Source organism: Phyllosticta citriasiana (genome assembly GCF_038021145.1).
Source record: "Phyllosticta citriasiana strain CBS 120426 chromosome Unknown IWZ02scaffold_2, whole genome shotgun sequence".
In the NCBI taxonomy this organism is placed as follows: Eukaryota; Fungi; Ascomycota; class Dothideomycetes; order Botryosphaeriales; family Phyllostictaceae; genus Phyllosticta; species Phyllosticta citriasiana.
This window is the reverse complement of record NW_027117279.1, coordinates 1,749,867-1,773,965: the sequence shown is the minus strand read 5'-3', so window position 1 is coordinate 1,773,965 and position 24,099 is coordinate 1,749,867. Positions and strand designations below refer to the sequence as shown.

The window sequence follows — 24,099 nt, the reverse complement described above, 5'->3', positions numbered from 1 at the left end:
CGCCGGCAGCCGTACCACGGATCCGGTCCGGTCGCTGGGGAGGAACTGCTCAAGTGGTCGTGTGCTGTGTGTGCTGTGGTGGCCAAATACCTAATTAATACCTACGTAGGCACTGCTTCGTCTCCCACGCTGCTGCTGCTGCTGCTGCTGCTGCGCTACCACTCCAGCTGGCTGGCTGCTCTGCCTTCAACTGCCACAACTCACTCAAAATGACAACCCCTCTCGCCATTCTACCATGATGTTGACAGCTTAAACTGCACCACTACCGAGCTCCTTCCCACACAATGTAAGCGCCTCCCGCCACGCCGCTCCAACCCTACCTACCTGTACCTATTATCGCTCATGCCTTTCAGGAATTGTGACGAGCGTCAGCGCCTGCTTGACCTCTTGACGTCGGCCGTTGCGGCCACTCACCCTCACGCTTCACATGCCCTCGCCAACTACATTGCACGCCCGCTTACCGACCATGAGCTTGCGCAATTGGTCCAAGGTACCATTCACTCCACCCATCAGCCCAAGAGGCGCACGCGAACAGCGACGTGCATCAAGCTGCTCCGCTGCATTGATCGCGCAAAGACACAATACGCGACCTACCTTCGTGCGACAGACAAGCGCGACATTCGGGTCTACTGGATCGCCTCCAAGGACGTGCACCAGTTTGGTCCAGGCTACCGTCGAGAGCATTGGCTCTATTTCAGCGAAATTTACGCGCGCCGTTACGAAGAGGGGTTGATTGGAGAGTACGATGGGATCAATGGCCACAATTTCACAGGCTTCAGCGTCGTGGTGGACAGCTCAGAACACAAAAAGCTCACCGACATCACCGCCGAATGGCCCCTTCACCTCAAGGACAACATCAGTCAGACCTATGCGCCGCTGGTTCATTCAGAGCCCCCACGCACCATGAAGGACATCTGCGTCGACATGGTCAAGTCCCTCGTCTCAATCCATGCCTCTCGTTTCGACTTTGAACCCACTCGATTCGTCCGGGGAAATGAGCACTGGCATCCTTTTCCTTGCTCCACCTACACCACCCATGAACGCCTTTTCAACCATTACCGGGGAACGACTTTGGAGGAACTCAACCTGTGGGATCGCGGTGACCTTCCCGAAGTAGTAATCCACAGAGGCCGCGAACGGGCTGGAGAGCGCCAGGCTGGAATTGACCGCGCGGCGAAATGTCCGAATCACGAGCCTCCCGTTCAAGTGGATGAGGAAAACATTCAGCGTGCCGAATTTTTCAGCGGAAAGCTCGGAGGCTTCCCGTCTCAACATGGGCCTGGTCTGTCTGGATTGCCGCTGGATCAGCCTGCTGTTACTGGCCGCTACAACAAGGCTGGTCGCATGCCACCTCCTCCAGAGTACCGCATTATGGCCAGCTCGGATTCAGGCGAGGACTCTGGATCGGTTGCAGTCGCAAGCTTGTCGCTGGTGACTGGAAACGTCAAGCGAATGAAGTCGTTTGTCCAACGGCCGTCTCGTGGAGAACCGCTCACACCCAGCGACGACGAAGAAGAGCCGCTTCGATCTCAAGGAGACCAAACACGAAGACAGCCGCTCTCGACGCCTCCCTCTTCGCCGCTGTCGCTTCTTTCTGTGCAGCTTGCAAGTTCAAACACGGGATTGGAGACCCCTCCCAGCTCGACATCTCCAGTCAAACCTACTCGGTTAGACATTCCCAACAGGCAGTTCAAAAGAAGAGTTCCCTCCGCGGCGTCCAAATTGAAGCGCAAAAAGGGCACACCTCGTCGCCCAGGATTGAAGAGCAACAGCTCTCAAGACTCAGTCTTGTCCAATGCATCCACCACTGCCACTCGCACTACCTCGAGCTCATCCTTGGACCCGCTGGCCAGGACCTCGACAGACGAGTCCAAAATTACGCCGCCATGCGTCGACTCTCCCTCGCCGACCAATCTGTGGACACTGCCGTCCGTCGCATCCAGACAGCCAGCGCTGCGCAAGGACTCTGGGCTTGGCACCTTTTCGCCTGGTCGACAAGCTACGACTAGCATCCAGCGAGTCGACGCGCTTGACCAACGGACCGCAAGCGCACATGCACACCGCAACGGCGACAGCCCGAAGCTTCCGCCATCGCAAATGGCACGCGGTACCGTCGGCCATCGCAAAGACTCGTGCTTTTCGGCGCCCAAAGCGCACCTGGCATCGGCCGCGATGGACGCGTTGATGAATTCGGCGAGCCCCAAAGCGAGCTAGTGAGGTTGCTCGGAGCTCATTGGATTTCCTACCACCCACCCTCCACTTTTGCATACCGGTACAGATAACGAGCATTCCTTGCCCCTACTTCTTTTTTTCTGCATTGCGTTGCTTCGAGAATACCCAGGTCGTTTTCCTTTCCTTACACTTCTAATACCCCCCCTCGTTCTCTTCTCTGTTTTTCATTCTTGAAATTTCGTTGCATTGCTTTCGGTATAGCGCGAGCGAGCGGGTCGAGTCGTTGGGTCACTTCGGTGGCAATAATGTCTTTCCTTAATTTCATTCCCTCTTCCTTATTCTCTCCTTCGTTACAAAACTCATAGACGGCGGATATTCTCACATTCCAGTCCTCGCTGAACTTCGACATGGCTGATGGTCGGTTGCGACGCGGAGTGCGTCTGGAGCCATAGCCAACTTGAAACATAGTCGAAAGGAGAATGGACGGCGGCGACGATGGCGGCACGGTCCTTCTTTTGATCGTTGGGGTTCGTCGCATATGGATGGATGGATGGATGGATGGATGGATGGACGGTATGCGCGCGCGGTATTTGCGGTAGCGAGGCGTTTCTGGATGGCGTACCACACTTGCCCGCCCGTCAACCTTCTTAACGTACACTCTTTCTCTACACGGGACGGGCAGGCAGGCGAAAAGGAAGATACAGCATACCTGACCCCCACCAACAGTCGGCTTTCAACTGCTACTCTTTGCTGGCGAGCGGGCGAGCGGTTCACTGGGCATGTCTTTCGTTTGAAAGTTGACCTTTCTGTCGTTCATCGACACCTCCAGAAGAGCAATGGTTTCACGAGAAGCATTCGCGTGATGAGCGATGCAAACTCTAATGCACTTAACTCTACTTGCAACACTTGAGAACGAACGGCGGGGTAGGTATGGAGAGGGGGCGAGTGATTGGGTGCGCGCGGGCGGGTACCTGCATCATTGGTCCCCTAGCTAGATAGGCAGGGAGCTAGGTCAGTCCCTTTCTGTGCCCTCCCTATCTCTCTCCCTTCCCGTCGCAAGGGATGCTGATCGGCGTGCGTTGCCGGAAGCTTGCTCGTTTGCGGGTCGGTTGCCCTGCATGGTTTCTTGATTGGACGTCGCCCAATCCCCATCCCTAAATGGTATGATTTTGTGTGCTTGGGGCAGTCCAGATTTGGAGGTTCGACGAATCCTTGGATGGAGTAGAGTTCGGACCATAAATATTCGAACGGGTAGTTGGAAAACGACCAGTTCCACTCACCCGCGAACCCGCCCCTCATCTCTCCCTTTTGCACTCACTCCACTGGCCCATCCCGCGCCAGTGGCAAACCACCCCTCACTCACCGCCCGCACCGTCCCAACCTCGTACTGCACCTGCATACCCGCGCGGGAAGGATGGCGCCGATCGTGGGCGGGTATGCGTGCGTGCCTTCGAGCGTGCATTAGCTCGTCGCAATGCGCGGCGCGAGCAATGATTGTGTAGCAGAGATAGAAATCAGAGAAGTTGCGTGGTTAGGATGCTGAGATGGGGATGCGAGGGATCCTTTAGTGTGGTTGGTTATTCTGGAGGCGATTGTATGGAGGAGGGAGGGAGAGAGGATGTGGAATAGGATTTGGATAGGAGAAGATGTAAACGTCCAGGGGGATGAGGAGATTGTGGAGAGCTGTTGTGAAACAAGAGAAGAACATGTCTGTCCAAGGGACCAACCAACAAGGGAAACGGCCTGGGAGAATCCAGGTGGATCAATTGATCGAGGGCGCAAGACGCACGCTGCGTTTTGTTGGTGTTGCTTTGTGGCATCTGTCTTTCTTTTGCAACAAACAGCTCGAATCATCCCGAACAAGGGAAAAAGGTCTCGATGCATCATCTCAAAGCCATGCTCAGCAACACGTCAGTTGCAGAAGAGGTGAGAAAGCTGTCGATATCCGCGCGGGAGATTACGTATCTAGTTAGCTGCTTGATTGAAAGAGATGGAAGCAAAGAAACTGTGCCAAAGCGATTTTTGGCCAAGCCCATTGCTCGACTGAGCTCCTCTCCCGTTACTTCATCAAAGAATACAAGATGAGCTGGATGATGAAAAGCACCAGTAACAAAGTTGACCGAGTCGACCAAGCAAAGAAGGAATCCAAGCGATCGAGCCGAGCGAGGACAAGAAATTGGAAAACGATGAGAAGATAAATGTTCAGATGAAACGACCATTCTGTCTACTTTCCACAGCCAAAACGAACCTCTGTTCAAAACTTGAAACGAGGACTCCGGCGGCGTCGATAATTGCAAACCTCCTTTTCCATGTCGAATGCGCTTCTGGGTGTTTTCCCCCTTGCCGTTATCCTACCCACAATGTGTCAGAAGGGGAAGGAAAGAGTAGATAGACTGAAGACGAGGAAGTAAACCCCTAGCTTTCGATGGCAAAGAAGCGAGAACAACGACTTCAATCCTATTTTTGTGAGCGGCAGCACCCGTGTAAATGAAGAATTGGTAAGTGGCAGACGCAACAAGCGCGAGTTTACGCCACGCCTAGCTGGATACCTACCTGCTTAAGTGGGTAACTAGCGGTCAAATGGGATCGTTGCATCTGGTCCACTGGCCGACTGGAGGTTCGGATCGATGGTTGTCCCCGCCAGCTGAACGAGACAGCAGCGTGTTTGGTTGTGGGTCGGGAGCAGTCAGAGGCAGCGTGTGTGGACGCTTGTGGTGTGGCGGCATGATTTGCAATTCTGTTTGTGCCACAGCCGGTTGGCGTGAGAGAGTGGTATCGTGCGAGGAGTACGGTAGGAAAGGAAGCAAGTAGGTCGCGTGTCTAAAATCGGTTGCCTGTCTGTCGCTAATGTCGTGTTTTGTACGGCTTCGTGTTGCTACACTCAAGCGAAGTATCTGAGTCGTTTAGTTTTAGTTCGGAGTAGGGGATGTCGAATGCTGTCGTGATACTGAAAGAGACATGTCGCTTGATGTGGAGATGGCTGGTAAGCATGCGTTATGGTTGAAAGAATCTTGCGGTCGACCTGTGCAGCCGATGGTGTGTCCTTTGCCGCAGCGCAACTACGCAAGCTGTTGTTTTTGATGTCAGCACATACGATCCACTTAGGTTGCTTCTGTCATCGTGACCCTGGTGCTGAACCCTGAAAAACCTATCATTCCAGGCTAGTTCACAGCATCACACCACAGCTTCAACTTGAAATCCACAATCAGCGATTCATCGTCGAAGCAACAGGAGCGTTGGTGCCGAAACAACGGCCAGCTATCTGTCTGGCCGCCTGACTACCTGGCTAGATTGTCTGGCCATGCTTCGATCCGGGCGACCGTTCGATTCGATCAAACGAGTCGAGACATTGTCATCCCTTCGTTGCCGTCTGTCGAAATGCGGGGAGGAAGAAAGGGTCCCATCCGGCGCATTGTTTAGGCGGCAGCATAGCCAGGGACTCTGCTCTGCTATAGTGCGAGTGCGCCCACGCTAGGATTGGGAGCAGGAGGGACGAGAGTTTCGGATTCGCTTTTCTGGACGAGGTCGAAAAAAATCGAAATTGCCCATTTAGCCGGACGGAAGGCGCGAATAGAGCGGTGGCGCACCTGCCCGCTTTTTGTTCTTCGTCATGTGTTTTGTTTCAGTTCTTGCTTCATCTCCTTTTGATCGGCGAGTTGCATTGCTCACAGTTGATGAGGGGCAGAGAGGCAAAATTTTCCTCCACGAGGAAGATCGCAGCGAAGCTCACGAGCTCCCTTCTACTCAGACACTGCAACAGACAAGGACCAAAGATGTCCCGACTATCTGCCGCCTCGACGCCCATGCCACAGACCCTCGCACGTATCCAATATCAATCAGGGTAATAGAAGAGCCGAGCAAAGGCGCGAGCGAAGTACCCGTTTCCGGGCCATGCAAGATGAGAAAGAGTCCGCCTCCTTCCGATAGGATGAATTGTGCCTTTGCTGGATTGTTCGCTTCATCCCAATCAATAAGTTCCCCGTCTTCGGCAGCGTGGATTGCCTGCCCGTGCGGCAGGAAGCGCGAGCTAAGGCAGAGCAGCGCACTGCAGCACAGAGCAAGGCGCTACTGCACGGTCTAAGGTGGGCAGACGCTAGCAAACTGACAGCAGACAAGGCGAGAATGCGATGTCGACTTGATGTCTTTGGAGGATGGCTGGCCGTTGGAGATGGGCGTCCGGGTCCAGGCCAATCGGCTCTTCCCCGATTGGAGGTTAGTGGTTTAGCAAGTTGTCCCCTCTCCTTCTGCTTTGCTTCGCTTGATATGCTTCTTTGTTGAGTAAACTGGCGCTCAAGGAAGTTTCTATCGACGTGCATCACGCGAGCGAGTACGACCGGACTTGCCGAAGGAATAAAAAGAGAAAAAGAAGGAACCACGATGGAGCCCAGCAGGTCGGATGCAAGCACGAGCCGTCAAGCCTCATGCTCCTCATGGGAGCAACTACTCTTGGAGCGCTTGACGAGATCTTTCTCACATCGCCGTGTGGCACGTTCATGCCCCGATTCCCCTTGCCAAAAGCGTTGTCGGCGTTTGAACAAACATGGTATGCGTGGGATGAGAGACGTAGCGCTTGACTGAAGACGGCCGAGGTCAGGACAGGCAGAGTGCGATAAGAAGGTTGCATTGAGAGGTGGACTTGCGAGGTTGTCAGTCATTGTCCCAATACCCTGGTTCGCAAGTCCATTCCTTGGTGTTTGCGGGGGCAGGGAAAGGAAGGGGGCGAGGGGGCGGGGGAATTGTATGCAGGTACTGTGTAACACTACTGGCGTAACAAAGCCCGACCGCATTATCAACAACAACACGAGCCCCTGTCCCATCACTGAGAAGACTTGGTCGAACCCAAAACGCCAAAGAAGCTGCAGCGCCGACTTGGTGTTGAATCAAAGAAATCTGATCGTCAGGCATGCCGAGCTGTCACTTACACGCGACGGCTCCTGGGAAAGGCACCTCGTGGGCCTGGCAGCAAACGCGCCCAGTGTCGCCCAGAAGAAGACCCCAGCCATGCCTAGAACAGCTTGCATGCCGTGACCAGGAACGCAAAGATGCACATTCCAAGCCGATAGAGTAGTGACAGGCGCCAACTCAAGCGAGGCAGCCTAGCCCGAAGCGGTCATGGCGCGGTGGTCTCTCAGTAGGTTTTGCACCGGGATCCAAGCGTTCGGATAGAATCAGGAGAGTAGAGGAGCGGAGGATGACGCTCTCGCTACACACCCATCCATCAGACACAAATTTGACAAGGACACCTCCATGCGCGCTGACCAGGCGCGGAGCCTACCGTCGGAGTAAATGATGCGGAATGGCAAAATGGCAAAAAGGGAGAGAAATGGAGAGAGAGAGAGAGGAGCAGGACCTTCTGGCGGCGCGAGGCGCGTGAGCCCGTCCCGTCAAGGCAGACGAGGGCGCATCCCCAAGCAATAACCTACAATGAAGTCGACTCTGTGGGTGCGTTTTTAGTGCACCAAACGGCATGACCGATCGTACGCCGCCGCCAAGAGGGTGGAATCCAGTGGGTGGAGAGGAGCCGTGGTGAGAGAGTGTGGCAGACTGGCGGGGCGGAGGTGAGTCGAATCGAGTCGCGCTCAAGGTACCACTGCGCCGGCACCGCAGGACTATAGTTTAGATGCTGCCCGGTTGCTGCAAGCGGACTCGACGAGCCCCAGGAGATGGTGTCTTGTCTCTGTTTGGAACTGCGTGCCTTGGCGAGGGAGAAAGGATTGGAAGTCTCGTCGTCCACTCTTGCTCTCCTCACCACTGCACCCAACGCCTCTCGTCTCAGGTGCTGCAGTGTGGTCTTGCAGGTGGATGCCGACAATAAGACGGTCGAGTCCCAGTGTCGCTTGAGATTTCAGTTCTTCTTTCTTCCGCCGTCTATCAGTTCCGCGCCAGGCGTCGATCCCTCCTGCTCCCCCCCCCTTTCCTACTGTTCCCTTCATTTTGGCGTTCCACACTTTGTCCCAAGTGCACGAAATCGATCGAGAGTAGCAGCTGGCTGGGCTTCGTCATCTGCGCCTAGAAGAGCGCCACGAGCCACCCTGGCACGCACCGCCGCACCCGCAGCGTGACAACACGGTCCTCGTCTGGTCCCTTCCGTAGGAGTCGAGTTTGTACTCTTGACGACGGTCGCCGACGGCTGCAGTAGCGTCTTCAGCCATCTTTGCCGCCTCATCCCACCATTGCGCCATCCAACGCTCTCGAGCCCGCGGCAATTTTGTACCAGAAGACAAGGCGGGCTGGTTGCCTGTAGACCTCCCAAACAAAACAGGCGCGAGGACGGTCGTCCCAATTGAAAGGACCAAGTTTCCGATCGATCCTGCTTGTACCTGATCACCATTGTTAGCCTGTTCGTTTTGCTCTTCAAAGGGCCCTTCCTTGCGGGGACACGACGAAAGAGGCGTGACGACGAGACGACGGGCCATTGCCTTTGATACGTCTCCGCCATTCACCGAGAGCTTCCTTTGACATCATCGTGCCTGGGGACCTGCCTTTGATCCCTGTAGCTGGGGCTGCCGCAACAATCCATTTACGTCTGCGGCCGCATTCCTTTCTTTTAGACGAGACAAAGCCGCTGGGACAAACGAGGTGTCTCTGACTTACCTTGGATCACGAGCACATCCACAATGGAACCTTCAACACACAAAATACTGCCGCCTTCTCCACAACGCGCGCAGTCAGACTCACCTGGGCGGCATGCTTCGCCCGCCAACCCAGTCTCATGGCCACATCAAAACCTACCGCATTCACAACACCACCAGCAACACCACCAAGAGCAACATCAAAACGAACAGGGCCTCGCCTCAAACTTACCTTCAAGATCTTCCAGCGTCAGTCCTCCCCTGAATGCTCCATCAACGACGCCCACTTCCACCGCCACCTCTACTCCACCTGTAACGGTCCATTTGCAACCGCCTCCTCCGTCGACTCATCACTCTGGTTCCCAATCCGCACATTCACCTCCGCCAACACCACCCGTCTCTGCTGGTCTACCCCTTCCCTTGCCGCTCTTCGACCAAGCAGCCTTGGCAGTTTTGGCCCAGACCACTGGTAATCCACCAAATACTCCAGTCACACCTGGTGCATTTTTGGTTAGCGACAGCGGGGAAAGCGAGAGTGACGAGTACGAAGACGCAGACGAGGGCGGCAGTCGCAGCGATAGCGAGCGCGAAGACGAAGTTGAAGAGGAACGTGAAGAGACGACAACGCTAAGCTCCGGTGACTGGCCACATCAGCAGTTGCGGCGCTCACCTCGTAGTGCAACCTTTGTACGTGGTGAAAGCGGAATCGCCTTTGCTGAAGGGAGCAGGAGAGGAAGCGGCAGGAAGAGAAGCAGCTCGGAGAGCATAGAGAGCGAGAGAGGGAGATCTAGGCCAGTTGATCGTCGCCAGCCATCTTACCTGTACCGGACAGATTCTGCACCGGCACGCTTCCTACGCCTCGAAGGCCTCGGCAGCGTCATCATCGAGGCACCGAAGAGAGCCATTAGTGCCCGGGCGAGTGGAGGAGTCAGAGTAGTGGACACGAGGAAGAGAGGCAAGGCGAGCAAAGGAGCTGGGGAGTGCAAGCAGTGCGATTACTTGTCCAGCACGTCCATGAGAAAGCCTAGTGCTGGCTTTGGAGAGCGAGCCCGTGTAAAGAAGATGCTGGAGAGCAAGCAAATGGACCCGCTGCGGACAAGCAGCCCACCCGGAGATGTTGCTGCCTTCAAAGATAGGCGGCTTCCGGCAAGACCGTCGAGCATGTTACCGACTCCGCGAGAGTACTATACACCGGGTCGGGGTGACAGGAGCGAGAACCCGAGCCCAAAGGCTGCAGCTGGACCCGGAAGAAGGGTACCTTCGGCCTCGAGCGAGCCATGGAGGCCCAGTTTGGAGACACTGAGCGATCCAGTCCCCACAATGGCCGCCAGAATCTCCGACTTCCCGATCACGCCAATAGCCCTGGACCTGGGCGCATTGTCGGTCATTGCTGACTTTGACGAATTGTCACCCACCACACCGCGGGCTCAAAACCCCCGCACCGCGATACCACGAGCTCGAGCCTCGCACTCATCCCTTAACAAGGCTCGAAGGCGAGCAGCGCAGTCATCGCGCTCGAGCAGTGTATCGGCAACTTCAATTCGGCTGCGGAGTGGCTCTGTCGTTACGGTCATCCCGCCGGAGCAAACGGCGTGGCAGCGGACCGTGTACGTGGCAGGGCCCATTCGTCTCAACAAGTTCCAGAGAAAAGCAACGGCGAATGCCGACGATCTGGAAGCCGCGGCGAAGAGCAAGGTGGACGGGCTCTGGCCCAGGGCCCCTAGCAAACCTGATGGGATCGCGTCACTCGACGCTTTTCAAGACGCGCTCGACAGCCTCGATCCAAAAGCTACGTTTGAGCGGCGAGCGAGCGACGAGTGTGCCCTCGATGATCTGGTGCAGTACTTCGAGGATTGGGGCATTCCCACCTCCGAGTGCGAAAAGGATACGATTGACTCTTTTTGGCTCGGGGCATCGGACGACGAAGGCTCAGTGAGCAAGTCCAACCGTAGCAGCATGGATTCCGAATGGCATGGAGCGCCGGCAGAAGCGGAGGCCGACAGAGAAGGAGAGCTGGTCAAGTCTACGTCAGACAGGTACTCGACCGGAACCACGGCGAGCTCGCTCGCAAACAATCGTCTAAGCGTTGTGAGCGGCGGCATGGGCGCCGTGGAGGTTGAGATGCGTGACGAGGACGCGTCGTCAAGTAAGAGGTCGAGCCGCATCAGTCTGAGGAGAAGCCCTAGCCTCAGGGGCAAGAATATGAACAGTTCGGGGTCCGCGGAGAAGAAACACAAGTCGCGTGGTTCCGAGGGGCAGCGAACTAGGTTACGAAGACTGGTCATGAGTGCAGGTGGCATTTTGTAAGAGGGTGTGCAGGAATCCTACGCTTTTGCGTAGACAATTGCAGGCTATGGGTGTCTGGTCAGAACGAGGCGTTGAGGCGAGTGCCCATGATACCATTGGTTTAGAAGAAAAAGCGCATTTCTGAGACTGTGAGGCACAATTGAGAAAGTACTCACCGCTCGCGGAGCCTGTTCTTCCGACCTCGTGGTGCGTGTTTGTTGCCGGAACGTGAAACGATCCTACATGATTTGGTGCAGAGGGCTACCGTGGTCGAGGGTGCTTCCTCGCGACGTCGGTGCGAAAAGAGAGGTTTTCGCCGACGCGGTGATTGTCAGAGAAAAGACCCCATGACATTGCTGGCTGACGAGGCCATGGGAACAACGCAACCGAAGGTAGTGGATGTCAGAATTGCGGGGCGGGTATTGGTGGCAGTGATGATGGTGTTTTCACCCATACCACGTCGATCAACACCAAAGGAAAACATGTTCATGTACCGTCCATTGGCCGAGAGTCGCCGGCGCTGATGAGGGGGACCATTCAAAACTCATGGCACCCCAGTCTCAGGCAGAATCCTGAGATACCGAGCCTAGCCAACATGGACGCCGGCGCGTCACTGTCAATTGGAGCGGGCCGAGCCGGTTGCTTGCCGAGAAAAATTCGACACACTGGTCTGTAGCAGATGGAGGCTCTCGAAGAATTTCTGGAACGTTGGCTCCTACAGGCAACAGCGTCCCCAGGCCAGGCCCAAACAATGACGGACGCGCATATCGCAGGGATAAAGGAGCGGAAGCTGCGGTAGTAGAAATAGCCGGCCGTTGAAAGAGACGATTAGGTAGGGAACTAGCGCTTTTGACGGTGTTGACAGTCTTTTTGGCCTCGTCTGTTGCACTAAGTCCGTTTCGGCACGCGACAGAAGCGCGACGTGATACTCGAAAATGGCCTCTACGAAAACGAGCTCCGAGACGATGCCACGGACTGCCCAAAATTGCACTTTGGTGGTCAAAAGACTTCTTGGTTAGGAAATGCGGCCGCCGATGGTGCTACTGTAGTCTCGCGTGCGCAGCCGTCGCCACAGCACAGCAAAATTCGTTGTTGGCGGCGGCCCGGACCGACCAGGTAACCACATTACCAATGTGATAAGGTAAGCGTTTGGCCAGATGAAAAGGTCGAAAGCTGGAAACCGGCCGGGACGGTGTTGAACGGAACATGATGGACCGATTGGCGGCCTACGCAAGGAGAACAGTCTTCCCCCAAAAGGACATGACAGCCAACGTCCGAGTTTCCACAGCGAGAGAGTATTCGCCCTCGGCGTTTGCATTTCGACAGGGCATCCGTGTCTCGCGGCTGAGTTTGGCGAAACTGTTGTTGTGAGGATGAAATATTAGTTCCAAATCATCAGAAAGGGGACTAGCGGTCTGAAGGCCTTTGTGCCTGAGATTGTGTCATGAGACGTACAGCATTTCTAAATGATTTCCTCGTATACAGCCATGAGGAGAAGGGAGGCTAGACTTTCATCTTACGGAGCTAGTCTTGGACAATCTGCAACAATGGGTGGTTTTATTGATGATGCAAAGGACATTGGCCGTCATGTCAACGTTGTCATGTTGTTGGCGTGTTTGTCTGGAGGGAAACTAAGTTGATTAGATGCTCGTGGTTCAGGCCCGAGCGGCGGGGCAAGTCGTGTACCGGAGGCGGGGAGCGGCGCACGAGCAGCAATTTCGGCGAGTGAGGTCATTGAGCAGGAGTGACGGCCAAGCTTCCTGAGACGTCTTGATGAGCAAGAATGAAGAAGATCTCGAAGGGGTTAGTTGGCAGAAGCAGGCACACGTGACGAAGCGAATGGTCGACTTGACAGTTGATGGGTCGAGGGCAATGCCGGAGAGCGAAGGCTTGTGTGGAGCAGAGCGAGGGGAACCAAAACATGGCGCTGAGGCTCAAGCGTTTCGTCGTGTTGATGGAGGTGCGGTTGCACGGCGATGGGTGTGGTGGGCGCAAAAGCAAGAGAGAGGGATCCCGTTGGAGAGTGGACGGACGAGTCGTGATGATGAGGCGGCGAATAATGGCCTCGAGGGTCGGTGCCGTGCAGTCAGCTCCACTCTTCCCTGCAACTGGCGTCGCTGACGACCCCGACAGGGAGCCCCATGTCCTTGTCTTGTCTTGTCTTGTCTTGTATTGTCTTGTCTTGTCCTGTCCTGTCCTGTCCTGTCCTGTCCTGTCGGCCAGCACACATCCCTCCCTCCACTGTGCATTGCATCCATCCACAATCAAAAGGCCAGCCCTGCCCACCATTCAACGTCCATTCCCTCTCTCGCTGATCCTCAACCATCATCGACTTCTCCATCCACCTCCTCCCCAATGGCCGGCCCCCTCTCCCCCGCTGATCCGCTCTTCTCAAGGCACTCGTCCACCTCCCACTGGGAGTCCACCTGCTACCCGGCCTCCAACACTACCTCTACGCCTGTACGGTCTTGACTTTTGGTCCTCCATGCCCCCCTCTCTAACCATGCTGCTCAGGCGCTTGACATCCCCGTGCCTATGATCCGGGACGGGGCTCCGTCAATCCACTCTGCTCCTGCTTCGTTCCAGTGCAGCCAAGGTTTCCAACCCTTCGTCGCCGACCAGAAGCCCTCCCTCGTCCGAGCCAGATCTGTCCACCAGCCCATGCCTCGTCTTGACGAGGTCAGCGTTTACGACCCGTCAGAGTACATAGCAACTTTCCAGTCGACGAGCCTCCCGGCAAGGTTTGGCAAACACGCCAGCATATTTCAATCGGAAATCGGGCCAGCATCGTCTTACCCCTTTCAGCAATCTCTCGACAGCCCCGACGGCTCCATATCGCCGAGCACTTCGGTCGGTGAGCTGACTGCTGGGTCCACGGCTGCCAGCGACAAGATGAGTAGGCAAAGTAGCTCGAGCACCTACTTTGCCAACCAGTTGGAAATGATGCGCGTGCAATCCAATTTTTCCAACGTTTCAGATTCTGTTTTCCCTCACGACCCATTCTTCACACCATCACCTTCGTTGGACAAGTCCGTCGAAGGTGACTTTTCGCTATTTCCTTCTTCCTGCGCTGATGTGTCGCCCCCATCAGCGCATTTTCCTTTCTCTTCTTCTACTGTTGCTAGCATTTCTGCTGCATCATCTCAACCTTGTCGCTTCGTCACTGCGAGCCAAATCACCAGCATGGCCCGGTCGAGGTCGGCGGAAAGCAATCATTCCGTCTCCTCGATCCACTCTCAGGGGAAGCAGCGCATGATCGAGCAAGCCCCCTCAGGCGCTCGTCCGCTCGCGCCGAAGTGGTCCGAGTCTGTAAAAGACGGTCAGTCGTCGGCGTCGGTCATCAAGATCCCTGCCAGGGACGGCGCCGGCATCAAGTCAGTCGCTGCCATCGCAAAGGCACCGTACATTCGACCGGTGCACCCCAAAATCATGTGCGCAAAGTGCAACGAGCATCCCGAGGGTTTTCGCGGCGAACACGAGTTGCGCCGGCACACGGAGCGTGTTCACGCCGCGATCCGCAAGGTGTGGGTAACGGTCGACGCTAGTCCAAACAAGCAGTTCCTTGCACACTGCAAGGCCTGTCGCAACGGCAAAAAGTACGGCGCCTATTACAACGCGGCAGCACACCTGCGACGCGCACATTTTAACCCGAGGAAACGAGGACGCAAGGCCAAGGGCGACGAGCGGCGAGGCGGCAAAGGCGGCGGCGACCATCCGCCCATGGACGTGCTCAAGCAGTTTTGGATGAAGGAGGTGGAAGAGTACGTTCCCGAGAACGCGGTTGGGGTTGGAGCTGGCGCCGAGGCCATGGGCGGCGGCGACATGGAAGGTGACGACGACGAGCCAGTCAGACGGGCCCACGAGTACGGCGTCAATCGCGACGGAGTACCGACGTCGGCCGTGGAGAACAGCAGTCACGCGAGTCCCGTTGCAGTTGCGACATACCAAATGCCTCAGACGTCCGGGTCGCTCTCCAGCCTGGACCACGTCTCGTCCATGACGCTCCACACCGCTCCCCACGGGGGCTTGTCGCATCCCCACCACCATCCCGCCGCCTACGACGCCAACTCGGCCGCCTTCGACCCCTCGCCCTACGCCTCCGCCACCCCTCTCGGCGGTCCTGTCGTCACCGACTACAACGTCCTCGATGCCTTTGCCCCCATGTCTGCCGATGTTTCGTCTGCCGAAGCCACGCCCTTTCCCCTGGACATGGCCACCGCCGACAACCCCCATGTCCACCATCAAATGCACTTTCCCAGCCATTCGCAACAGCAGCCCTTTCTCCAGCACCAGCAATCCTACCCTGTCAGCGGTGCTGGAATGGCCCCTCCGACAGGAGACTTTACTGGCTACTTTGCTGTCTGACTGCGCAATCGATGCGTAAAGTTGAGTCGCTGGCCTTTTTCATCTTTTTTCTCTCACAGCTATGCAGCTTCCAGCTGCATGGATTTTCCCTTTTGTTTCTGTTCTTCCGTTTGTATTTTCCGACTTAGTCTCCTAGTCGCGGGTGTGGCTTGTCCCATTGTCAACCCCTAATCCTCGACGCGCCGAGACGGCACCCCACACTGCTGACGGTAAGCAGTTGGCTGTGTTGTTGCGGCGCAGCGAGTACAATGGCGAATGCTCGTCCAGTCTGCCTGCCAACACACCATCTGGTTGCCTGCATGCGTGCGAGCCAGCCACATTCTCGCGTGTCGCGCTCATCACAGCAAGTTTTTCGTTCGCTCTCACCGCTTCAGTGTTTCGAACCGCAGGACAGCAAAACGATTGCGCGAAGACGCGTCGTCGACTGCTCGTCTGGTTACTACCAGGCGGTGGATCGATTGCTTCATCATTTTGGTCCGATTGGCGTTGATTGTCACTTGTTCTTTCGTTGGTTAAGGCGTCGGCGGGCGAGCGGAGTCCTCTTTGCTCCGGGGCGCACGGAGCAGTGTGTTTGACTCGCGCGGCGATTGCTGGCTTGTTTCCCTTCTCCGTTTACATTCCTCTTTTTCCTCAAACATCTGTCTGCCTACGATGTCTTTGAATCTTGGGTTGGCACTGTGCTGCGTCGGCCAGTCCATCTTCAATGCGCAAACTACTGGATACGCATGTACGCGTAGTTTGTTTTTCACTTCGGTCTTTCCTTTTTCCACTTCCCATTCTTTTCTGTTTCAGCTGGCACGGCTGCTTCGGCTGTTGCCAGTGGCGCAACGCCTTGCAACGCAGATGCCACATTCGGACTTGGGGACAACATTTAATTGGGAGGACGAGGACGCGGGACATGGGACGGAAAGGAGTTCAATGGCGCACAGTGGCGGCGTCTCCTTTACTTGCTGGTTTCGAAATTTCGCTGCTCTTTACACAGCCGGGCTAGGCTGGCTGCCAGGCTCAAAACGAATCGAAGCGATACGATGCACCGCGCGCGCACTACCACTAAAAAGCCGAAGCGGAGCGCAACTGAGGGAGAATTCGGCGTTCATCTATCTACTTTCAATCTATCTATTGGTTCAATCCCAGATCAATTCCATCTGCCTTCCCTGCATTGCGAGGACTTCTTTAATCACTCACCCACATCAGCATATCATGTCCTCCAAACCTGCGTAGCACAACGCAGCTATCCAGCCAGCTAGCCAACCACTTTTCATCGGAGCTGTTCGTACCATGCACGCCTTCCTGCATGAGGTGCCATGTACATCTCTCAAACTCTTTCGTTGCACAAACGACGCCGCCTGTTCTCCCTCGTATCTACCCGACTGTAGTGCTGTAGCACACCTGACATCACTGATCATGGCACGGAGATTGGAGTCGGCGCCTTTGACGTCACGGTGCCGCTGTCGACAAACAGTGCTTGCCGGCCACTACACCGTAACACATGCAGCTTTGGTGAGACGGAGGTGGGCTTCTGTAATCTTTTTGTGCTTTTCTGGTTTTTGTTGCATCTTTGAGTGCTTCGACTAGCTCCTTTTGCTTTGGTCAAGGGGCTAGGGGGAGGGTTCGAGACTCCTGGATTGGCAGAAAGAACTACTCTTCTCCAACCCACTCGATCCATCAGCTAACCTACATCCAGTTTCACTTGTCTATCCCCATGATCCCCACCGTTTCTGTCCCGCATTCCACCTCCGCCCCCGCATTCGCTCAATGTCTACCTCACAGCCGGTTTACCATGCAGTGGTAAGGTAGACCCTTTCTCGTCGACCTGTGAATAAACTCCCGCCGCGAAAGGATGAACCTTCCAAAATCCCTGTCCAGGAGCCCGACGCTCTGGATGAGCTACCACGCGCACGGCTCGGATAGAGGCTAGCGTCCATAGCCACTTGACGTGGACGGAGGAGAAGTTGGTGTGTGAGTGGGGGAAGATGGGGGTGTGGGGATGGAGACAGAAATGGCAGTGTGATGGCCGTGGTGCAGGGATGGCTCAACTTTCCCTTGGTTTTCTTACTCATCTTTTCTTTGCTTTTCTCACGGCGGTATTGGCATCCATCCAACTTCCGTCGCGCTCGCTCACTCACGAGAGCAGGATAGTCGCGCAGGAGACAAAAGACGCAAGCGAGCAAGCATTCACCCGCCATGCATCAAGCTTTTTCCTTCTCTCAACTGGGTGACTGGTAACTTTTTGCTCCCTCCTTTGCCCCTCGCACGCAACCATCCAACCACTCAAGAGCTCGACTACAGCGGCGCAAGCTGCGGGCCACGGGACCCAGCAATGCGGAACCAAAGTCAGTGCTTTGGCATCGCAGATAACCTTAGTTGACCGCGTCTCACCTGATTCTGACGTCGAAAACGAGCGGCTCGGCCATTGCTTCGCCTCTTTTCCGCTCGCTGCTCCTCCTCATCATTCTCTCGACAGCTTTCTTCTTGCTTTTTTCGGCCCGTTTTGGCGCGTTTTGCCGCCTCCTTCCCTTGTCGGTCCCCGTTTCGCGCACTGCGCCACGGCGTGTGTACGTGTGTCCTGTTCCAAGGCACCAACGGCCTCGGTCAGTCAGTCAGTTAGTCTTGTGCCCGCGGCGCTGCACTGCGTTGGCGTCTGGCTGGCTGGCTTGCTTGCTGGCGTGTCGTGTCCATTGCGGCGTGGCTTGTGGCTTGCTGCACAGTGGCAAGGTAGGCAAGTATGTAGGTAAGCAGGCAGGCACCGCACCCGATTGACCCATCTACCTGCCGACAAGGTAGATGCGCAATGCGCTGTGCCGCTGCGTCGAGATGCAATGCCATGCGATGCGCGTCTCCCATGCGCATGACAAAGACAACTTTGCCCATCGCGCCGGCGACCTGCCTCGACGTCCGTCCAGTCTTAGTAATGGTTTTAACCAAGCGGAAGCAAAAGCTGAAAAAGGAAAAAGAAGAAAAGAAAAAAAAGAATCTCGGTCTCTCGACAAGACGCTGCTTTTGCTCACATGCATGCGTCAAGGCAGGATGTGTAAGTGTTCGGGTGTATGCAGGATGTCCTCTTAGCGCGTGTGCGCGCTGCGATTGGGTCGGCGCGCAGAGTATAAGTCGTCGATGGAGCCGTCTAGACGGACTTCGGGGGGGACGGCTGGCCGGGTGGGTGGGTAGAGAGACAGACAGACAGACAGACAGAGACGGCCGGCTCCGATGGGTGGACGACGAACGACGAACGACGAACGACGACGCCGCTATGCTGGTTGCTTTTTTTGGGCTCTCCTCCTCCTCCTCATGCTCCTTCTTCCCACCCACCCTCCGGCTTTTGCCTTTTGGTCCTGCGTATTGCTTCCGCTGGCTGCTGTTTTAGGTGCTCTATGCACTGCTCTGCGCGCTGACGTCACTGGCTATCATCCGAGCGCGTGCAGCTCGTGCTGTCGTCCACGTATCGTTCAGAAAGTCGGAGCTGGTCCTTTGAGGCGCTGGCCAGCGCATAGAAAATCGGGATTTGGAGAATTGCCTCCTCAGGCGCAGTATCCCGTCCCAAACGCAGTCTGTCCCGGCATTGCGCGAGCGATTCCGCTTGGTGGCTTTGCTTTTTCTTTCTCAACGGGTCGGCTGACAGCTGCCAATTGAACGGAGGCGGCTTCACAGGCTGAGTGGTGAGCTGATAGCGACACGAATCTGTGAGGTGGTAGTCGTATCGGTTTTCGACTGGCGCCCTTGGCGGTTTGCTGGCTGATTCAGGGGTAGGCATCGGTGGTGCAGGGGTATGCGACCGATGATTTTGTTGGCCGACTGCAGACTGATCCCTCAAAGATGCAAGTTGTCTCAACTTCCCTCTTCTTCTGGTTTGATTCGCTGGCTGATCGGTTGGCCGTATCAGGGGCAGGGGTAGTTGTTTGCAGGGGTAAGCGATGACCAGATCATATGGAAAGAGGCCCGGAATACGTGCTTGATGAGGCTGGTGGTTGATAGGTGTGGAATTTTCGAGCGAATTCGGGGCAAAGGTGATATTTGGATCGAAATGGAGAAGTGGTTACCAGGTTTGTGGTCGGTCAGTTTCGCTCTGCGGCTCGACTGGAGACGCAGCAGGGCGGGAGTCGACGAGATTGGATTCAAGAGAATGATTCGGCAATTCGAGACTGTTGAGGATGCTGCACCGCTTCAATTGGCTCGCTGGGTTCAGATGACCGACAGAATAAGTGAGTTTGGGGTCGACGATGGTGAGTGGTGGAATAACCGCTGGTAAGCGCGCCTCATGGACAGAGGGTGGATTACCCCAGGATTTTGGAGAACCGTACTTTCAACTTTTTCTAGCTTTCGAAGACGCCCCAACCCTTCGCGACTCCGTCACTCCCCCCCCCCCCCCCCCCCCCGTTTGGCAATTGGCAAGAGAAGCGCCGTCACCATCAACGGCACAAATCACAGCAAGACAGCAGCAGGGTCGCCAGTGGATGGGATGATTTTCAAAACAACCTCACCACAGACCTTGCGCCGCTGATTTCGCTCTTTGGCAAGCAGCCAACTGCGCAGTTCCTCTCTTAGAGCGCCACCTTGACCGACATCTTCATCTTTTTTATGGCGCCCCATGGGAGTCCTGACCGCTGTTGTGTCTACAGTGAGAGCCGGTGGCACAGCTTCGCTTCGTGCATTCATCGGAAGCGCACAGGAAGGAAGAACCAATGTCGAAATCGAGCTGTGTTCGTCGACCAGTTGCGACGTATGCGAAATGTACAACGATGGCGGCATCTCGCGCGTATTAGGGCGACCAAAAATCATTGAAATAGTCCAAGACACTCGCGCCACCAATCGTGATTTCTGTGACCGTTCTGCAGGTCTCTATTCCTTCAAAGGATATATTCGGGAGAAGGGAGTCCAAAGCGACTGGAAGGAGACTCTGGACAATCCTCTACGCCATCGCAAAAAATTGAATTTAGGTAACAGCGATCCGATTGGAGAATAAGCGCTAAAACCTAATCTTTCGCTGAAAATTGGGATCAGAAGGCCACCATTTCTGTGGTTCGTCGCCGCCGCGCTGTCCGGTATCCTCCAACAGTCCGCAGTCATAGTCTTTGCGGCGTTGGTGATGTATCAATTCCGGGATCAGTCCGAGAAGGACGATGCGCATGTCGCTGACTTTTCATTCCCTTGCACTCTGATTGGTACAATCTTGTTGGCTATCGGAGCAGGGCTTTGCGCGCACGTAGTGATCAGAACGTCTCAGCAAAGTGATTTCAGAAAGCAATCCGACATTTCTTCTCGTCTATTGTGGATTCAGCCGGGCAACCAAATCATTGGATAACAATTTTTTGATTCTTTTGCATTCAGCGAGCCCTCTGGAAAGCCAATCACTGAATACACGACAAAGTGGAAGAGAAACCATCGCAAATGACGTCGGACCCAATCTTGGTATGAAGTGCCTTTTCTCTCTCCATCTGCGGCATTTTCCTGGAATTTCTTGGGCTCAGAGCCCTCCACCCATCAATTTCTGTTGCTCAGTTATGTCATGGTTGTCATGAGCGCCGTCAAAGCAGGCTTGCGGACGCGCCGTATGGACATTGAAGACAGTCCAATGAGTCAGGATCCGGAATTCTTTGAAGGGCATGAATTGGACTGAATAGCCCTCGATATGGAAAGACAAGAGATTCAATCACGTCTATGCGGCGATTTTCCAGCCTAGACAAAATCTGGTCCTGGCATCCATGATCCTCGGTGATTCAAGTTTTTGGAGCTCCCAGAGTCGACGGGATTGAGAAAAACACCAAGTCAGTCCACCATGAATGGCTATTGCATCATAACTCCCAATCTACGGTCGAATCTCAGCGCCGTGCATTGTCAATGAAGAACGTAGATCGGCTGCAGAGCTTCCACGTGGATTAACATACAATGATTCAGAGCACCCTAAACATGCCCGAGAAAATGCACGTAAGATGTTGAAAGATGGCCGAGTAGATCTCCAGAAAGCCGGAGCAGAAAATAATTCAAGACTCCTTCCGCGGTTCATTCTGTGGAGGACCATTTCATCAAAAATGACAAGCGATTGGGAAGAAAAGTAAGCTCCAGTCAGACAGACTGTCATGGATTTAAAAATGGCCATCGAGGATATTACTACCGTCATATTTGGCCATAAATTCCTGGATCGAAACCCAATTGTATTCAGAAAGGGGTGGAAAGATGTGCACATGCTCTTTTGGCCGGTGGATTGCAAAATCATAGAGTCCCCTCTCGTGGCAAATCTCTTCGAGAAGTCGGTGCGTGATTGGTTTTATTTCCGAGTCGACCGGCATATTTTTCATGACCAGTGGGTCACCTTATTTCCGGAACTTGAGGCTGTCCTGAATATGTGGGTAAGGTCCTTGAGTAATACATCACAAGCGGGAGAAAAGGGTCTGGAGAATACTGTGAATATCGAACGCGATCCCAAACAACTACCATGCTACTGGGTATTTCCGCCCGATAACGATGCCGCTCAATCAGAACTTGAAGTCTAGCTTGAACGTAGTTCAACCTCTTGTCGAAGTATAAAATTTTACCCAGAGTCTTCGCGATTTGAGCCAACTTTTTGTCCTATGCCCGGTTGCATCCCATTTTGGATATTCAAATACAAATCTGTGGGAGACTGGAGCCCGGATCCTCAAGAAAATATTTACATCGACTTGAATGCATTCAGCTCCAGCTCAGCAACGCTTAAAACTATTCATACGGGCGTGCAGTATTGCAGGCCGTGCTTGACATCGGTGGCGAGACGAAAATGAAGGAGTCAAATGAACTCACATTCATCAACTCTAGTATTGAAAGAATCTGTGATGCTTTCACAGGAGCCAAGCTCAGTGACCATAGGGCTGCGCTAGACTGCGTTATTCCTGCACTCTCCTCGCGGCAACTTCTGCAACCGCAGAGAATGCTGGGTACTATCAGGCGCCTCTGGGAACGCTATCGAGAGGAAGGGAACTTGGAAAGGGCGGTAACCGGTCTCCTCTAGGCTTACCGTCAATACCTACGTCTCTTTCAGAGGCTCGACAGCAAAGACCTCAGAGGCTCCAGAAGATGAGAGCGGCCTCAGTCATTGCGACGTTGAATTCAAGCTCCGATGCTCAGTCTTCGGATTATGTCAATTCTTCCTTCAGTAGGTCATTGCTGGAGAAAGGAACTCGGCTCTCCTCCACATCCGTGATATGCTCGACCAAAACACTGGGTCATCGCAAATTTTCAAAATGATCGCAGTGTATGCAAGGGCTTGCTTGCGTCTCTCAAGAGCTTAAAACTTCAACACTGGATCAGAAGGACGAGACATGAGCGCATTTTAAACGAGCGGCGTGGTTGACCCGCGAAGAAAATGCCATGAAGCTAGTTTTGGGCATCCACGTTGACAATTTACATCATTTGAGAACAATTGGACAAGTAAACGCCAATGTACTTTGTTTATCCCCTCATGAGTCACCCGGATACCAGCCCAAAGCTTGTAAACTAAAGTAGGACGTGACTTGATCACAGGTTCACAGAAGATGATGCGTTCTTCATTCTTGATGAGGGCCGAAGGGGCAACCGTTGATAACAAGAGTCGTGCTAGTGGACAATCAATTCTGGATGTCGATCGGAGGTACACATGTGGAAGTCGCAATAAAAGGGGCATTCCGTCTCTCTGACCTTCTCAAGACTGCACGTATATTCGCTTTGGCATTGTGAGAGTTCTTTCAGACATTGAGTATCAGATTCTCTTTCACCTCTTGGCTATCTTTGAGTGATTCTCATATTATCACACGAGTAAAGACAGTAGTTGTGAAAGAATAATGCACCAGAAGATTCAGGAAAAGTCTGTCGTCAACGCGTGATGGCGGCATGCCGCACAAGACTGTCGTCAAGAACAGCATGACCTCGCAACTTCAAACCAACAAAAGCGCCGAGGAGGGACAAACCACGGTTTTTCGATGATTCGCCCAAAGACACGGGAATACCAGCGTCCGAGGAATCAAAAGCGCCCGTGATATATATTCCGCGGACGGGCAGAATGGCACCAGTGAACGGATGACCTTTCGGAAGACAATTTTTACAGATACACGGTCTCAACACCAGGGTCAGGAGCAAGTCATTTGTGCAACATTGCTGATTTGTCAGTGTTGACCGACAAGTCACGCATTCAATTACTTTCATCAAGCCCGATCAGCCGCTTCAGAACGACCAAGAGACTCCTACGATTGACGCTACCATCACTGGAAGATGGGCTCGCTAATCTCTTTCCCCTCCATGTGTCCTGGCATTGAGCAGCCTTCTCGTCCGCGCGCGAAGAGAAGATGCTGAAGAGAAGCTACAGTCTGAGTATAATGGGCAACAGCATCACTCCACATCGCCCACAGCCACCATCACCATAAAACGACGACGATGGTAAAAATTGCAACTTCACATCATCTATAGTACAATTGAACTGGAAAAACTCTGCCTGCGCGGCCAACAATCCAAGAATCAGTTAGATATATTCGAGCATGGCGAGCAAACACTATCAGAGCCTGTGCTTCCTCTGGCTCTGATTTTTGGTTCTGCAATTCAACTTGACTCCCCACCAAAGCAGAGCAAGTTCTAACCTTCATGCCAAACGCCGTGGACGGATCAGCCACCGGAGTCTCGAACGAAGACGAAACAACCCACTCCCATTGCCTTGTGAGTGGTCTGCACATCATGAGATCATTCCCGGCTCCTCTTGCGCGGGTTC

General features: G+C 54.5%; 5 protein-coding genes across 5 annotated transcripts; all 5 read left to right on the top strand.

Annotated features, from left to right (window-relative positions):
* Nucleotides 1-134: 134 nt before the first annotated feature.
* Nucleotides 135-2,462, top strand: IWZ02DRAFT_136297 (uncharacterized protein). Its single transcript, XM_066761697.1, has 2 exons — nucleotides 135-286; nucleotides 354-2,462. Coding segments are annotated over exons 1-2 (1,863 nt in total). The 5' UTR covers nucleotides 135-284; the 3' UTR covers nucleotides 2,215-2,462.
* A 6,327-nt stretch (nucleotides 2,463-8,789) lies between these two features.
* IWZ02DRAFT_430165 (uncharacterized protein) lies at nucleotides 8,790-11,051 on the top strand (the record flags this gene model as incomplete). The annotated part of the gene is made up of 1 exon (XM_066766036.1): nucleotides 8,790-11,051. One exon carries the CDS (start codon nucleotides 8,790-8,792, stop codon nucleotides 11,049-11,051), a length of 2,262 nt encoding a protein of 753 aa, XP_066626336.1.
* A 2,640-nt stretch (nucleotides 11,052-13,691) lies between these two features.
* Nucleotides 13,692-14,789, top strand: IWZ02DRAFT_370537 (uncharacterized protein; the record flags this gene model as incomplete). The annotated part of the gene is made up of 1 exon (XM_066764506.1): nucleotides 13,692-14,789. A coding segment is annotated over one exon (1,098 nt), but the record flags the coding sequence as incomplete, so codon positions are not given.
* A 1,101-nt stretch (nucleotides 14,790-15,890) lies between these two features.
* IWZ02DRAFT_136103 (uncharacterized protein) lies at nucleotides 15,891-16,888 on the top strand. Its single transcript, XM_066761694.1, has one exon. The coding sequence runs from the start codon at nucleotides 16,047-16,049 to the stop codon at nucleotides 16,614-16,616; it is 570 nt and encodes a 189-aa protein (XP_066626334.1). The 5' UTR covers nucleotides 15,891-16,046; the 3' UTR covers nucleotides 16,617-16,888.
* Nucleotides 16,889-17,884: 996 nt separating this feature from the next.
* On the top strand, nucleotides 17,885-18,984 carry IWZ02DRAFT_136124 (uncharacterized protein). The gene has a single exon (XM_066761695.1). It carries the CDS (start codon nucleotides 18,187-18,189, stop codon nucleotides 18,757-18,759), a length of 573 nt encoding a protein of 190 aa, XP_066626333.1. The 5' UTR covers nucleotides 17,885-18,186; the 3' UTR covers nucleotides 18,760-18,984.
* The last annotated feature ends 5,115 nt before the right edge of the window (nucleotides 18,985-24,099 follow it).

What these genes read in the sequence shown, in the direction of transcription:
- IWZ02DRAFT_136103 (XM_066761694.1), top strand. Translation starts at nt 16,047, where the DNA reads ATGTCTTTGAATCTTGGGTTGGCACTGTGCTGCGTCGGCCAGTCCATC.
- IWZ02DRAFT_136124 (XM_066761695.1), top strand. Translation starts at nt 18,187, where the DNA reads ATGCGCTGTGCCGCTGCGTCGAGATGCAATGCCATGCGATGCGCGTCT.